The sequence below is a fragment of the Borostomias antarcticus genome (genome assembly GCF_949987555.1).
Source record: "Borostomias antarcticus genome assembly, chromosome: 14".
Classification (NCBI taxonomy): Eukaryota; Metazoa; Chordata; class Actinopteri; order Stomiiformes; family Stomiidae; genus Borostomias; species Borostomias antarcticus.
In genome coordinates, this window is record NC_140247.1 from 11,319,628 (window position 1) to 11,335,047 (window position 15,420).

A 15,420-nucleotide genomic window follows, 5' to 3' on the forward strand; every position below is an offset into this window, starting at 1 on the left:
ATACGCGTCACACAAACACCCACGAAGAATTCCGATACCCCTCTTCCATGGATCTCAAAGCTGTAGCAACGATCATTCCTTTTTGAGTGATGAGGGAAGATTACCAGCACGGCCACGCCTCCATTTGGGGGTGAGAGGGGTCTTTCGGTCTGCCTGTGTGTCTGTATGTACTGTAGCAATCACCCTGTAGAGCACCCTCAGGCTCAGTCCTGATTTAAAGTGGTACTGCGTTGTTTTTTCTTGATATTAAATCAAAACTAGAAAAGATCTTGGAACAACTGATACTTAGGAGTGCATAAAATTAATAGTCACACTTTCTATTGCTGTTTTTTGTGGAATTACAAAATATCAAGAGGTGTATACAATTAACACTGTATAACACTGTGGACGACTTGAGATGTCACAACTGTGTGGCTATTGTTGATAAATAACTATTACAGTGGCCATTTTGTGTGATGTAATGTACCTTTCTGTCATGACCAGATAATCTGATTAATGGCATACCTGTCTTTGTATTTGTGAAATGTGTCCATTGCCATGGCTCAGGACTGTGGATTGCTATATGAATCAAGCAAAGCAGAAACCATTTATATGTCCCTATCTTAGATGTAGCAGTATAAAACTAGAAATGACCTCCGCCCATGAATGCACATGTTTGGTATTGCTGTATTTGTTAGGTCGAGAGCTTTATGTCAGTTCCACCCTGTCTCTCTGACTTTCCCATGTCGAGATACGGACATTTCAATTGACAATGAATGGGGACTGGTGACTGTTGTTACACCAAGGATGTGTCAATTATTTTTCAGGTTTGAGTGTGTGTGCAAGGTTTATTGACATTATTAATGTTAAAACCAAGTGATATGGTCACATAGGTACATATTCAACATCACAGTGATAATGAAAAATATACCTAAAATGTGTTTAATGACTCAAGGTGCCAAGATAAGTGTTTATTTGGTGTCCAGCTGAGTTGCGAGATGTAGAAATTGTAACTGTCGATCATGTATGGACACTGGCCTGGGATACTGTCTTTTTTTCCAGGTTTTTGAAGTTTCAACACAAAGGTGAATGGGCATTTTCTAAGCCTTGGTCATTCTGTAAAGGTTTTCTTGAAGCACAAATTCATAACTATTATTTATCTTTTTTAGACTAACGAAAGATTATTTATGACACACAATACAGAAAATATCTCTTCATGGCTTGTCAATTTCTGTGTGGTTTCAATCAAGAGTACCGTATGCAAGTAGACTGGAGGCTTGACTAATAATGTTTTGGCAGATGTTGGGCAAGTGCTCTTTAGAAATAAGTCTTTGTCATAGACTACAAAGTAGTCCAATACACTACATGTCCATAAAAAAGACTTAGTCTGAATTAGTAGCACCAGTGCACAGTGCCTGTGGAGCCGACGTGGTTGTTCTGCACATTCTATCTATCCATTTATCTATCTGTCTGATACTGACATTTTAGCTCCTGAGGCCAAGTCCAAATGAATGGAGGTGAATGGGTGGCCATCAGGTGGGAGCCAGCAGGGGGCAGTTTGGTGCACCCGGGCTCTCTCCCCCCCCCCCCCCCCATCCCCCCAGTCCAAACCCCGTGTCTCTAGCGCCCCCATTCGGGGAGGCGTGTAGCTGGCTTAACTCAAAGTTTTGTTTTGGCTCTGTGCACGTGAGCGGGACATGTTTGGTATTGGCTGTTACATGTTACGTTACTTTGAGAGCTTTCTGCCAGTCCAAACCCCACGTCTGTGAGTTTCTCGCATCGAGATATGGCCGTTTAAATCCCATGCCTGCAGTGCCCTCTGGTGGCTAGAGCCGGTAATCGTATGGGTCCACCGTAGAGACGACCGACCCTAATTCGTCATTGTAGATATCCAGTCAAAGCTTTTTAATGGATTTCAAAGTGCTTAAGTCTACTTTTTATCTCTCTATAAACTATTGCCAATTTGAAGGAGAGAAATACATTGAGATCTCTACAGCAGGTCAAGTAAATGACACAAAGCATGAGGTAGGACGGACACTCAGGTTTATTTAGTTAGAGCAAATTCGGTAATACAAACTTTTATGAAAAAAAAGCTACTACATGAACATTGGCCTTATCAATATCTTAGTTCATATATTTATATGTATGTACATTGCCCCTTGAACAGACATGCTACAAAGGATTGACCTTCGAGTAGAGAGAACATTGAAAAATAAAGTGGTAGACCAGTACTGCGAAGTAAGAGGAGGGGTATCACTCTCCTTCCATACTAGGCTAAGTAAACTTCATAGGGTATCACGTGGTCGTGACTCAGAACAGGAACTGCAATTCCTAGCACATCTCTACTCAAAATATAGAGAACCTGACGTGGATGAATGGCCTTGATTTTGTTAGGCTCTGGTCTCGATGAAGGTGGCTTGCGGACGCATCGAGTCCAGTCTCAACACGGTGAAACGCTGCTGCGTGACCACTGACAAAGTAGTCCGTTGCGATGAGCAGCTGTGACCCTCTCCGAGGTCCTTCACTGATATTAAACTGCATTAATAATCAGTTGACAGACCACACAAATCAGATCACGAATCTCAGTACAATCATGGGAGGTTCTGATAAATACAACGTAGCAATGTCTTAACTGTATGGGTAATGCATATTGAAAACAGTTGCTAATTTTAGAAATGGTAAACAAATGAGGCAGATAATGTCGGTAACTTCACTGAAAAGTAGGAGGGGGTAGTTCATCAGTCAGACTTATAATAACTATAATAATCTCTTGGCTGGCTATGAAATTGACGCATTCATATGCGTCTCTCCGTATGGAATCTCGGTTTCCATTGACGACTGAATGGCGAAAACGGTTGCGCTAACTGAAAGAGCACTGATGCACGCGTTGAGCTTTACAGACACCAATCACTGCAAAACAATAAATAACAGTCTTTTTGCAAGAGACATGAGACATAAGGAAGTAAACCAGGATGTGAGGGGAGGAGAAGGATGCAGGAAGCTCAGAGAGTCAGAGTTCAATCCCTCCCACAGGTGACACCCGTGTGGAGAGACCAGTGTGTTGGGGGGGCGGACGGGCGGGACGTCTCGCTCAAGACAAAGTCTTAAGTTCCGTCTTTTTTTTCCGATCCCCTTGTCCGACGTGGGTGGGCTTTAGACGCGTAGGATCTCCAGGCAGTTGTTGTAGCAGATGGCGATCCAGTCGGGCTGGGTGGACGCCCACTGGACGTTGTTGATCTCCCCCTCGGCGGTGTAGGCCAGGATGGGGTCCTCGATGGCACGGGGCATCTGCTGGATGTCCCAGATCAAGGCCTGGTGGTCGTCGGCTGAGGAAGGAACAGGAAGTTAGGTATATGAATGAAGGTCGGGGAGGAGCTTAGTTAAGGGTCTCTGGTGTTTATTTGGGAGTCTTACCTGCGGTGCAGATGTGACAGGAGGAGTGGGGCGCCCAGGCGATGCCGTTGACACAGGCGCGGTGGTTGTTGAGCCGGGCCACGGGGGTGCATGGGACACGCACGTCCAGGATAACCACCTGACACACACACACACACACACACACACACACACACACACACACGTCAAGACAAAACTCCCACATAGGAAAGGACAATGGGACTAATAAAGAGGGCATTATTAACCCTATTCGCCTTATTCACCTCAGCTGCCATATTGGTCAGTCTGATGCGATCGGGGGTGCGGATGCAGAAGTGCCCGTTGACTTCAATGTTAAAAGTTCACTGTAAAAACACCACTTCAAGAACCGAAAGTCAAAATAACAGGCTGAATACGCTATCGGGGTTACAAACTCATCATTACCAGACTCTGATTGTTTTTCACTGCCGTTGTTTTCACGTTTGGAAATACATCGGAGTGAATGCAGCTGACGGCTAACTATGGCTCATTCACTTCCGCATCCGCACCCCAGACTGACCAATATGGCTGCCAGGTGAATAGGGGGGGGACACAATGCAGGATGGGAGTTTGTGAAATGGCCGACAGACCTCCATGCCATCCATGGCCATGGTGGCCAGGTAGTTGGGGTCCTGCTTGTTCCAGCAGAGGCGTAGCAGCGGGTGGTGCTGGGGGTCCTCGTAGATGATGGTGCTGTGCTCCAGGTGACGCAGGTCAAACATGCGGACGGAGCCATCGGCGCCCACCGACGCAAACATGTCCCGTCCGCCGCCGGCGCGACTGAAGGCGATGTCATACACCTGGCGGACGCACAAAGAGACCTTGTTAGAACAGCACAGCGACACACATCAACAACTATACTCAGAATACAATCTATTTAGCTTGACATAGACGATTCCAACAAAAACACAAAGCACAAACCTTGCCTCCCCCATACCACACACACATACCTCTTTGTCATGAGCAATGAGCTGGGTTTTGACGTGACCGGACACTAGGTTGACCCGTCCCAACACCTGGCCGGTCTCCAAGCCCCAGATAGTGCATGTGGTGTCGATGCTGGAGGTGCCTGTGGAGAACACGGTTCAGGAATTTGACACAAGGACACAAAACGTGCCTATGCTGATAATCACACTGTGTCAATGCAGAATAGGCATTTGTCGGTTACCCGTTTCACGATATACCTTGGTGTGAAAAAGTCACGGTTCCAATATCACTAACATTCCGTTCCGACGATAAACTCTTGACGGTATACGTTCCGTAACTTCAAAGTCGTAATTTTAAGATCACAGTAATGCTACCAACCCCCAAAAACGTGGTGCTGCAGTGAATTTGTTGTGTACAACCCATCACCATCATGTAAGGGATAATCCATTACGAGGTGTGCTACTGTAACAGGCTAAACAAAACAATAACATTAGCAGCGCAAGCTTCAGGCCTCAAAAACAAAACTCATCTCCGGTAGCGTTCTTTCCAAGGATTTCAAAATAAAGGTCACACTAAAAATTTACTTTTTGTGATTTGACTGAAAACATTCCAGTGGACATATCCTCTCACCTCAGCACTCCAAACTGAATCCAGGAAAGGTGAACATGCTCACATTTCTGCATCAAGGACTGCATCGTTTTTTTTTTTTTTTACTACTTTACGTTTACTAATGTTCCAAGTGTTCTTTATTTTATTAAAAAATAAAATACATTTTGTTCAATGGCAAAAAAACAAAACAAAAATCCCATAAATACCGTGAAACCGTGGTATTTTTGCGTAAGGTTATCATACCCAGTAGATTAGGGTCCACTTCATTCCAGTCAAAGGAGGTCAGCGGGGCGCAGAAGTCAGAGTTCTTATTGTTGTTCAGCAAGCATTCCAGACGTGTCTCTGTGTCACTGACCTGAGAGGTGAGATTCAAATCACATCAAATGTTATTTACACAGCGCACTTCATACACAGAGGAAACACAATGTGCTTCACAGGAAGAAAGGGGGGCAATTATACATACTGATCCATCCTACCCCTAATTTTCCAGAGGGAAACAAAAACAGTTCTCCAACTTGGGCCAATATAGGAGAACGGTAAATAAAGGTGAACTGTAAAAAAAAAATCTTCCCTGACCTCTCTCAACAAGACGATCGAGCAAGCTCCTGTAAAATATTTTAACATATTACCATTCGATTTCCTATGGGGAGATGTCTTCCTTCTACTTACCCTCCAGATACGCAGGTAGTCCCCACTAGTGGCAAGCAGGTCTGGGTAAACGCCTTTGGTGTCAGGGATCCACATGATCTTGGTTGTGGGGTAGGGGTGGTCAAAAGTATTCCTGCAGATGAACTCTGAACTCTCCTCCTCCAGCCCCACTAATTGCACCTAGGTTGGGTAAAAGGCAATCAGAGAGACAATGAATTCTATAAATTGTGTAGTGTGCAACTGACATGTTAATGTTCATATTTTGTTAACAAAATTTCAGCTAGGCGTCATCCATCTACTTTGTGCCACACCAAGTTGTGGGGATCCACAACACTACTTTCTCTGATGGGGGGGTCCCAGGCCAAGGGGGTTCAGAGCTCTGGTCCTAATTACGGACAGATGAACTTTCAATAGCTTAGCTTACTATGTTGTTGACTCACCTTGTTGTTGTATTCTTCCACGAAACTTCCTAGCGCCAGACGAAATCGTTTGTCTGGACGGACGCTCCAGTTCATTGCATACACCGTCCATGGCGCCTCGTACTTGTAAATCTCTTTTCGTTTGCCGTGAAGCGACATGACAGTTTGGCGTTATACTTAGCTACTGACGTTAATGTATCCTTGAATACAGACTTCTTCAAATACTATTTCCCAAAAACGCGCAAAAACAAGACATGCACTAAGGTACAAAAACAATTCGATCGATAGCTACGTCCCTAACAACGATTTGAATAATTCAAACAACAAAGGCTGTCATCGTTAACGAGTGCTAGCAGCTGGAAATGCATAGCTAGCTAGCTCGCCAGCATCGCCACTGCCTGGTCAAACAAAGAAACAAGGTAGCATGCTAACGTTCAGTCCAAACCCAGTAGCTGGCAGACCAACAAGAGATCAATTGCCTGACGGGTGTGATAAACAGTTCACTAACGGCTATGATTTCTTTGGTTCACCCGGTTCGGCACTCTATCACTGATTGCAGAACCAACTCTCACTTGGCTCTCGACAGCAAATGCTAGCTAGCTAGCTGGAGGTGCGGTGGTGAGCGAGCAGGAGTGTGGAGTGTACGCAGTCTCCTCCCCTCGAAGAAAATGTCGGTGTTTGGCTCTAGTTCCAACCAAAATAGTGGCTACATATTCATTCAGACTCCAGGACTGCTGATCAATTAACCAACTAACAGGATTCATACAATAATACGACTTGTGATTATAGTTTCAGCATTATGTCCTTGTAACCTGTTTTCCATGCGTCTGTGAGAAGAGGGAAGCAAGGGCACATTGAAGGTAACTCTTTTCTGGAATGGAATCAGACCGAGGACATCGAGACGCCGCAAAGACCTCTGGGTAGAACGCATGGACGCCCTCCGCTGCTGCTACTGCTACCACCAAAGAGTATGGAATGCCAAGAGGGGACACTATTCATTCCTTTATTGAACCAAAACACCCAGGGTCTGAGCCGGTGCGCCGCCATTTTGGACTGTTAACTGTCAGTGTCATGCACTCACTTTTTCATGTTGGCACTTACGTTTAATAAAATAAATAATAAGGAATTCCCACTATTACGATCTCACTCTTTTTTTGATTTTATCTTCATTGAAAATATACAATTAAATATGCATAAATAGACTACAGGTTACTCATTCTATAAAAACGGATACAGCTACATCCACAAGGTTTTTCCTTTTTTTCTCTGAATTTAATTTCACATGCATACCCATTACAAGCTATAACTTGGCTAGACTAGCCATCTTCAGTAATACCAAGGAGCTGTCTGGAAGGTAGGATGGGAGCAGCATAGGGCCTTCCATTTGGCCTGCTATCATGAAGGGGCAAGGCCAATCACCTGGTAACAATTCTCTTCTATCCTCAACAAAGCTACACAAATGTTTTTTTTACTGATGACTTGTTTTGAGAAATGTTCTGTTTCTCTTCTGGTTTGGCTGAGAGATACAGCGGTTTTCCTCCCACAGGATGTGATGGATTCTGATGCGTAACAATAGCTTGACCATGTAAATGAGCGCCTCTTGGCACGTCTTCCTGTCACACACCACTCTGTTGCACTCACTGAGAACCTTCATACAGTACTACTGGTAAATAACTCCCCCACCAAGCCATCTGTGTGTATAACTCAGGTGATGCTTTTTCGAAAGTTATTTTCCACGGCTGTGATCAAATCAACTTGTGCCAGGCTGGGCACTTTAATGCCTTTTCTCCAAGGTTGAGATCAGTGTTCTGTTTGTAACTCAGAAATGTGTACCGTGGATCATCAGGGACATCGGAGGTCAAGATGTTACACTCTTCACAATGACTATACTTTTATACAAACTTACTACCTTTATACCCAGCTATGTAAACTAGTACATTGCCACCATGATCAATTCTGTTTACAGGCACTGATATTGGTGGCGTCATCACACTCAGCAGGTCCAGCACACGCTGTGGAAGGACACCCTGGGGTTAACATGAGACGCAGCACAGCATCACTGCTCTGAAAGAACAAAATACATACAAATCAAATCAAAATTCAAAACAAGTAAAAATTCAACGTATCACTACGTCTATTACAAATCAATCTATTACAAGTGAATTGAAAGATAGCACCATCAGTGCTGTAGAGGATTCCCAGGGTGCATAATTGTCAAGTCAGGCCATTCCTCTCCCCTGATATCCTGGATAGCTGGTCCTGGATCAGCTGAGCACTCTCCCTGACCACCCAGATTCACACTCTCAGGTTTACTTACTGGTTGCCCCGTCACTCCAAGGCCCCTGCGGCCGATCGACACGGTCACGGCTCTTCTCTGTCCTGGCCCCGCAGTGGTGGAACTAACTGCCCACTGAGGTCAGGACAGCAGAGTCACTGCCCATCTTTCGTCACAGGCTCAAAACTTATCTATTCGAGAAGTACTACAACAATTCACCCTCTTAAGCACCTATTGTATTTTAGATTGTTATTCTTGCACTTTGCCTTCAGCACTAGATTATGCTCTTAGTTACTTGTTTTAGAAAGGAGATGCACTTGTGAGTTCTGGCAAGTAGTAGTAGTACCTTGTAGTAGCTTTTCGTTCAATAATGGCGGATACACTACATGAGCACCCTCTTCAGGCGGCTGTCAGAAAATTCACCAAAAAAATCACCTAACTGTCCCCTCTTGGCATTCCCTACTCTTTGCTATGGTTAGCACTTGCGAGCTAGCTATATTTAGCCAGGTAGCACCCCACCACCACAGGACCGTGCTGAACAGTACAGCTAACTAAAGAACCTGTCATCGTATATCCGAGCCGAAGGAAACATTTCTTGCTAACACTCCAGAGGTAACGTTAGCTATAACAACCTTTTTATTTTATTTTTTTATTTTATTGCCATGGGAAAATATCCGATGTTTGTCTGTTCGCTTGCTGACTTTTCAATTAAACCAGGCACTGCCAGTGAGATATTGAGTAATGTCGTTAGCTAGCTAGGTAGTTAGCTAAAAGACAGCGTTAGCTAAAAGACAGGCGATTGTTGGGGGATGGGAGTGCATCTCATTTCTGCAATTTAGCAAGTTACTTTCCAATGGCAGCGCGTAGTAAGGTGCCTGAGTTACTGTTGTGGTGGACGACTGACAGCTAAAATACGTCCCACGTTAGCCACAACGTTGTCGAGTCGGCTGGGTGGGTCAGTGGCTGGTGTTGCTAGCTAGCTAGAGCTACGCAGCCTTGTTACCATGGATGTATTGCCTGTTACCAGTTGAGATGGCTAGCCACTTAGCTAATGCCATGCGAAAGATTAGCTACTTTAAGATGATTAGCCGAGTAGCTTACTGTACGTTAGCATAATCGGACTGCAGGGTCTGGAGCTCATGTCGTCTGTCTGTGAAAGACATGGCCCCTGATTAGCCATCTTGCCATCCAGTTAGCCATAATTGCTAGTCTTCCAAGTTGTATTTCCTGTTCTTATCTAGATAAGTGGTGTAATATGATTTAAGTGGTATGGCGTGGAGTGATTTTTATTTTTTTATACATAATCATGTAAATAGACCGATATCATCTACCCTTATACTGTATGGAAATTGGACTTATTGTGTACTATGTCAATTTGTAAATTAACTATTGGAGTCTGTTATTGGGCATAATCTTGGAGCCCATTGCTCCCAACACACTCAAGGGATCCATAGACAAAATCCCTCAAAAACACCATAAACTCGTTTGAAACTCACGAGTAGTCACTGGTGTCCATTGATGTTCTGACAAAAAAAATCGCCACATTTATGCTTCCGATCGGGTTTTATTTTTATGGGTAAGGAACAGCAACACTATTGTCTTAGAGGTCAAAGGTTAGACCTAGCTTGGTTTTAGCAAAACTTGTCATTACAATTATTCTATCCAGTTTCCAAGGGTTTCAGAAACCGTAAAGGGACACGCAAGCAGTCTGCTTTATCTTGCTATATATGACATCTTCTGTCACCTTGAAACCAGCCTTTTGTTTGATTACTCATTTACTCAACCCTCATCTCCCCTATCACTCTCTCTACTGCCCCTTGCTGTTGTAAGATCAGCCATGCGGAGCCTGCACCTCCTCTTGCTACCTGCATTGCTGCTGCTCCTGGCTCTGCCCGTCTCTAGGGGGCGCTACAGTGACGACTTTGACGATGGCGAGGACCTGGCGGACTTCGACGACAACGACTTCGCCGAGTTCGAGGACGTGAGCGAGGACCTCACGGCCGAGTCGGAGACGGCCCCTCCTCCCCGGGCCTCTCCGTCCTCGCTGCCCGCCGACGAGGACGAGGACGAGGCCACGGTTGAGCTCGAGGACGAGCAGGACGGCTTCGAGGACTCTGAGACGCAGGTGAGTCAGCGGCCTGGCTGTGGTCTCACACCTGACCAGCCTTGGCAAACTATATATTCAGTTATTAAACCATTTATACCTATGGCATAACTAATCCACGCATCATGCTCTGGCTTGGCCCCTAGGATCAAGACATGTACAGTAAATATGATCAAGAGGAGTTTGAGGGCATCGAGGGTATGGAGAAGACGAGCCCCTCCTTCAGGGACCCTCTCATCATTCAGACGGTGAGCTTGTTTCTGAAACTAGACTAGGCCGTGCTATACATGTATATAACCGTGCCTAGACCTGACCATAATGCAAAGACTGTCAACACATGCACTTTCATGCACTCTCATGAGCTTGTTTCTGAAACTAGACTAGGCTATGCCATATGTTTATAACCGTGGCTAGACCTGATCACAATGCAAAGACTGTCAACATACAGTATGCACTTTTTTTTTTTTTTTCTATGGTGGCAAGCAACCCTCATATTGGGTGGATATTGGACAAATGGGGTCACGGCGAGGGTGATGATCTTGATCTGTCTCCCTACCCAGGTGCCCGCCCACTTGCAGAACAGCTGGGAGAGCTACTACATGGAGATCCTGATGGTGACAGGCCTCCTGGCCTACATCATGAACTACATCATCGGCAAGAACAAGAACAGTCGTCTGGCGCAGGCCTGGTTCAACTCCCACAGGGAACTCCTAGAGAGCAACTTTGCCCTCGTGGGTGAGTCGTCTAGGCTCTCTCTTTCCTCAATTTGTCATACTGTGATTCCTACCTGTGTTTTTCTGCCTAGCAGAGTACATTTTCATTTACAAGGACTTAAAATGAAAAATATTATGATTACCATGACAGACTGATGAGTGTAATCAGTTGTTTCTCTCTCTCTCTCTCTCTCTCTCTCCCTCTCTCCCTCCCTCCCTCCCTCCAGGTGATGACGGTACAAGTAAAGAGGCGGTGAGCACTGGGAAGCTGAACCAGGAGAATGAACACATCTACAACCTGTGGTGCTCTGGCCGGGTGTGCTGCGAGGGCATGCTCATCCAGCTCAAGGTATCCAGATTGAGGGGCGACGTTCGTTTCTCTTTCTGTGTGTCTATCATTGGGGTGGTCATCATGTTTCCTCTGGTCTGTTCCAGTTCCTGAAGAGGCAGGACCTGCTCAATGTTCTGGCCAGGATGATGAGGCCAGTGTGTGATCAAGTGGTGGGTAATGATAACATACAGTAAACCGCACAGTTTAGACAAAAGAAAGTGCACACTGTAAACCATACACCCACTCACCCACCACCCCACTACTGGACTTTAAAATACATGGACCCCTTGTGTTTCTGTGCTGTTTTCTAACCCTGTTGCTGCCTGTCTCTCTATAGCAAATCAAAGTGACTCTGAATGATGATGACATGGACACGTTTGTGTTTGCTGTGGGCACCAAGAAGGCCATGGCCAGGATGCAGAAGGATATGCAGGACTTGGTGAGGGGGGGGGGGGTTATTCCGACGATGCTGATTCATCAACCATGTAGTAAGTTAATCACCAAGGAGCCTGTCTTAGGTGAGTGTGCTTACTGTCTCTCTGACGGTCTGTTCACAGAGTGAGTTCTGCAACGACAAGCCCAAGTCAGGGGCCAAGTATGGCCTTCCTGAGTCCCTGGCCATCCTGTCGGAGATGGGCGAGGTCACTGATGGCGTGATGGACAGCAAGGTATGATTTCACTAGTTTGTCATATTTATCTTGTTGTTGCGTCACTCGCAGACTCACCGTCTGTCTCTCTCTCTCAGATGGTGCACTATATTACCAACCATGCTGACAAGATCGAGTCCATCCATTTCTCGGACCAATTTTCTGGTCCAAAAGTTATGCAAGAGTAAGTATTCTAGTGAGCATATTTGTCCTTCTCAAACGCCTCATCACGCTAATAACTCACTTGTTTAGAAAGGAGATGCTCTTGTGAGTTCTGGCGAGTAGCAGTACACTGGCTACTGTACCTACGCTAAATGCAGTTATTGTAAGTTGCTTTGAAAAAAAATTGACTAATGTAATAAATGTCACACCTCGTCATCCTTCTGTGATTCAGGGAGGGTCAGCCTTTAAAGCTGCCTGAAACCAAGAAGACGCTGCTGTTTACATTTAATGGTAAGCTAGTAAAACCTCTCTTCATCTGAGCATACTGGACAACGCACCCTCCACCTCATTTAAATGCATTTTCTACTAAATTAGGACTGAATCACAATCAGAATACTTAATTTATAAAATATTCAGATTCTGACGGTTCTGAGTATTTTCCTCCATGCTTGTAGTGCCTGGTATGGGAAACACGTCTCCCAAAGACATGGACACTCTGCTTCCCCTCTTGAACATGGTGATCTACAGCATCGACAAAGTCAAGAAGCTCCGTCTCAACAGGGAGGTGAGTACGACCTGAAACGCGCGCACACACACACACACACCACTAGAACACCCACATACACACTCATCTGCGCTATCGCTGTCTCGTCCATCTCTCCAACTCTTCCTCGGCTCTCCAGGGCAAGCAGAAGGCGGATAAGAACCGTGCCCGTGTGGAGGAGAACTTCCTGAAGCAGACTCACGCTCAGCGCCAAGAGGCGGCCCAGACCCGCCGAGAGGAGAAGAAGAGGGCCGAGAAGGAGCGGATCATGAACGAGGAGGACCCCGAGAGACAGCGCCGCCTGGAGGTCAGCTTAAAGTCGCACTGAAATGAAAAAAAGCATTCTGTCCCATTTTGGTTCACATAATTGGTCATAGTGTTCACCTATTCAACGATGTATGCCCAAAAAAATGAAAAAATTCTACTTTTGTTGTAATCTTATATCAAAGTATATAACTTCTTACTTCCTGGAAAACGGTAGGTCACGTGCAATGACGACAACAGGTACCTTCGATTTTAGGCCAATAATCTCACGACATCCACCCGTCAATCAACGCTATCCTTCTATCGAATCTGTCTAAAGTTCTTAAAACCTGTCCACTTGTCAATGTTCCAATCAAATTCCTCTAAACATATGTCCCACCCTCATAGCTTGTTTGCGTCGGAAATACGTCAAACTACGGAAGTTAGATGATCTCAAACGTCCGTTTCTGTGCGACTTTAACAGCGACGAGCTGCCGGAAAAAAACTCACAACCTTAGAAGCACGCGCTTCCTGCATTCCGGTCAGCAACGGCCGAGAATTGTGTGTTTTCCGTCCTTCAACTTCTCTCTGTCTGTTTTCCAGGAGGCTGCTCAACGCCGCGAGCAGAAAAAGATTGAGAAGAAGCAGATGAAGATGAAGCAAATCAAAGTCAAAGCCATGTAAAGAGTACAGCTTGACAGACAGACAGACATACAGATACAGGAATACAAGCACACGTACACAGTGCTCGGCTCAGACGGCTTCTACAGCTTCCACCCATCTCCTGCTCTGTCCAGCTCCGGCTCACACGCACACCGACAGGCATCCCCCTCGTTACGGGCGTGTCAGACTTAGCCGTGTCTCCACTTCCAATCGAAAACACAAGTTCCAGTCCATTGGAGATTGTGCTGGCTGTTGAGTGAGCAGCTGGCGTCAGGCGAGAGGCACTGTGGAAATCTTGTCGCCACGACAATTTTATGTACGTTTTCTCTGCTTGACTTTATCTTCCAAGTTCTGTAACAAAAAAAACAAAAACAAAAAAACAGTTCAGTGATCTTTTTAATCTACAGGGATGGGGTGCACCTTATGATGGTAATAAACAGCTTGTATTTTATAAGGAATGGAGGCATGCCAGGCTTTTGTTGAAAATGTATTTAACACACATGGTGATCGAACAATTGCGAGCATTCAAATAGGTTTTAATTTATGTCTGAAGTGTCTTGTTCTTCGCTATGTCTGTCTCTGGTGATTTTGTTTTATTTTTTTTGCAAACAATAAAATGCACTGGAAACATTTGACCTGATGATTTCTGTTTTAATTGTGTATTATTGTGTGTGTGTGTGATGTACACAACCGGGACTTCCTAGTATTTCGTGGCACCCCATTTTGCCCTCAGCGTCAATTTGTCAAAAGCCACATGCTGGCCCATGCTGACTCCAGTGAACTGGAGTCAGTTGTTGAACTGGCTGTTGGTGGAGCTCTACTCTGAATACAGTAGCTCGTTCCATCTCATCCCACATGTTGGATTGGCTTGAGATGGTGACTGGTGAGGGCACTGCATTAAGCTGAATGCATTGTGTGTGGAAAAACAACTATTCCTGAACAATCTTAGCCTTGTGGCATGAGGCACTATCCTGCTGAATAACTCAATTTGCAGATAGATACCATGGATGAATGGATCCACATGCACCTAATTAGTAACGATGTTTAGATATCCAGTGCCATTCAAACGTTGCCACACTTCTACCAAGGAGCCCAATGTGCCATGAAAACACACCCCACACCACCACCAGCTTTCACTTGGATTCATTCACCAGGCGACCCTGTTTTGTACACACTGTATAAGCAAGTGTTTTATCGAATGTCTACCATAGCTTTTCAGTGACAGTCATAGGCCAGTTCATAGTAAAACTGCTTTATTTTTCTCGTGTAAAAATATAGTGTCAATATTATATACCGGTATATTAATGTTTCGCGTTGACATACAAAACGTGAGCAATCCTGGAGCCACCTTGTCAGGTTGTGAAATGGTGACATGCTGCCGGCTAGTGGTCATAATGAGTGTGTGCAAAGGGCACTTCTCCACTAATATTCTGCGAGGGCTTGATTTTTAAGAATATATACTGTATATTTTTATTTTTTTGATTAGCAACTCTATGTGGTGCCACCATACATCAGAATTAAATAAGCAGCAATTTAGACCTACTGTGGTTAAAACATAAATTGATACAAATTGGTGGAAAAGGTTATCTGTTTTCCACATTCACATTTTTGCCAGTGGTGGTGCTGGGTTAGTAGGCTAGATACAACAAAGAGACGCGGTATAGATTAAGACAGTCCTTAATAATCATAAAAAGGTTCCCGAATGACAAATTAAATGTATGACAAGGGGCTTTATGTGACTGTGG

At 44.9% G+C, this 15,420-nt stretch overlaps 2 protein-coding genes across 3 annotated transcripts; one reads left to right on the forward strand and one right to left on the reverse strand.

Moving 5' to 3' along the window:
• Positions 1-2,132: 2,132 nt before the first annotated feature.
• On the reverse strand, positions 2,133-6,598 carry dcaf7 (ddb1 and cul4 associated factor 7). Its single transcript, XM_084448935.1, has 7 exons — positions 6,015-6,598; positions 5,596-5,754; positions 5,170-5,281; positions 4,341-4,459; positions 3,981-4,190; positions 3,394-3,511; positions 2,133-3,305 (listed from the first exon to the last, which is right to left on the reverse strand). The coding sequence occupies exons 1-7, from the start codon at positions 6,150-6,152 to the stop codon at positions 3,133-3,135; spliced, it is 1,029 nt and encodes a 342-aa protein (XP_084305061.1). The 5' UTR covers positions 6,153-6,598; the 3' UTR covers positions 2,133-3,132.
• Positions 6,599-8,744: 2,146 nt separating this feature from the next.
• Positions 8,745-13,705, forward strand: ccdc47 (coiled-coil domain containing 47). 2 transcript variants are annotated; one of them, XM_084448926.1, is made up of 13 exons: positions 8,745-8,880; positions 10,099-10,393; positions 10,519-10,620; positions 10,933-11,107; positions 11,313-11,434; positions 11,521-11,586; positions 11,754-11,855; positions 11,974-12,084; positions 12,162-12,247; positions 12,458-12,516; positions 12,681-12,790; positions 12,909-13,076; positions 13,616-13,705. In XM_084448926.1, exons 2-13 carry the CDS (start codon positions 10,106-10,108, stop codon positions 13,694-13,696), a joined length of 1,470 nt encoding a protein of 489 aa, XP_084305052.1. In that variant the 5' UTR covers positions 8,745-8,880; positions 10,099-10,105; the 3' UTR covers positions 13,697-13,705. The 2 variants fall into 2 exon arrangements, with proteins under 2 accessions (XP_084305052.1, XP_084305053.1); XM_084448927.1 differs by having other exon boundaries at positions 8,783-8,880; positions 10,104-10,393.
• The last annotated feature ends 1,715 nt before the right edge of the window (positions 13,706-15,420 follow it).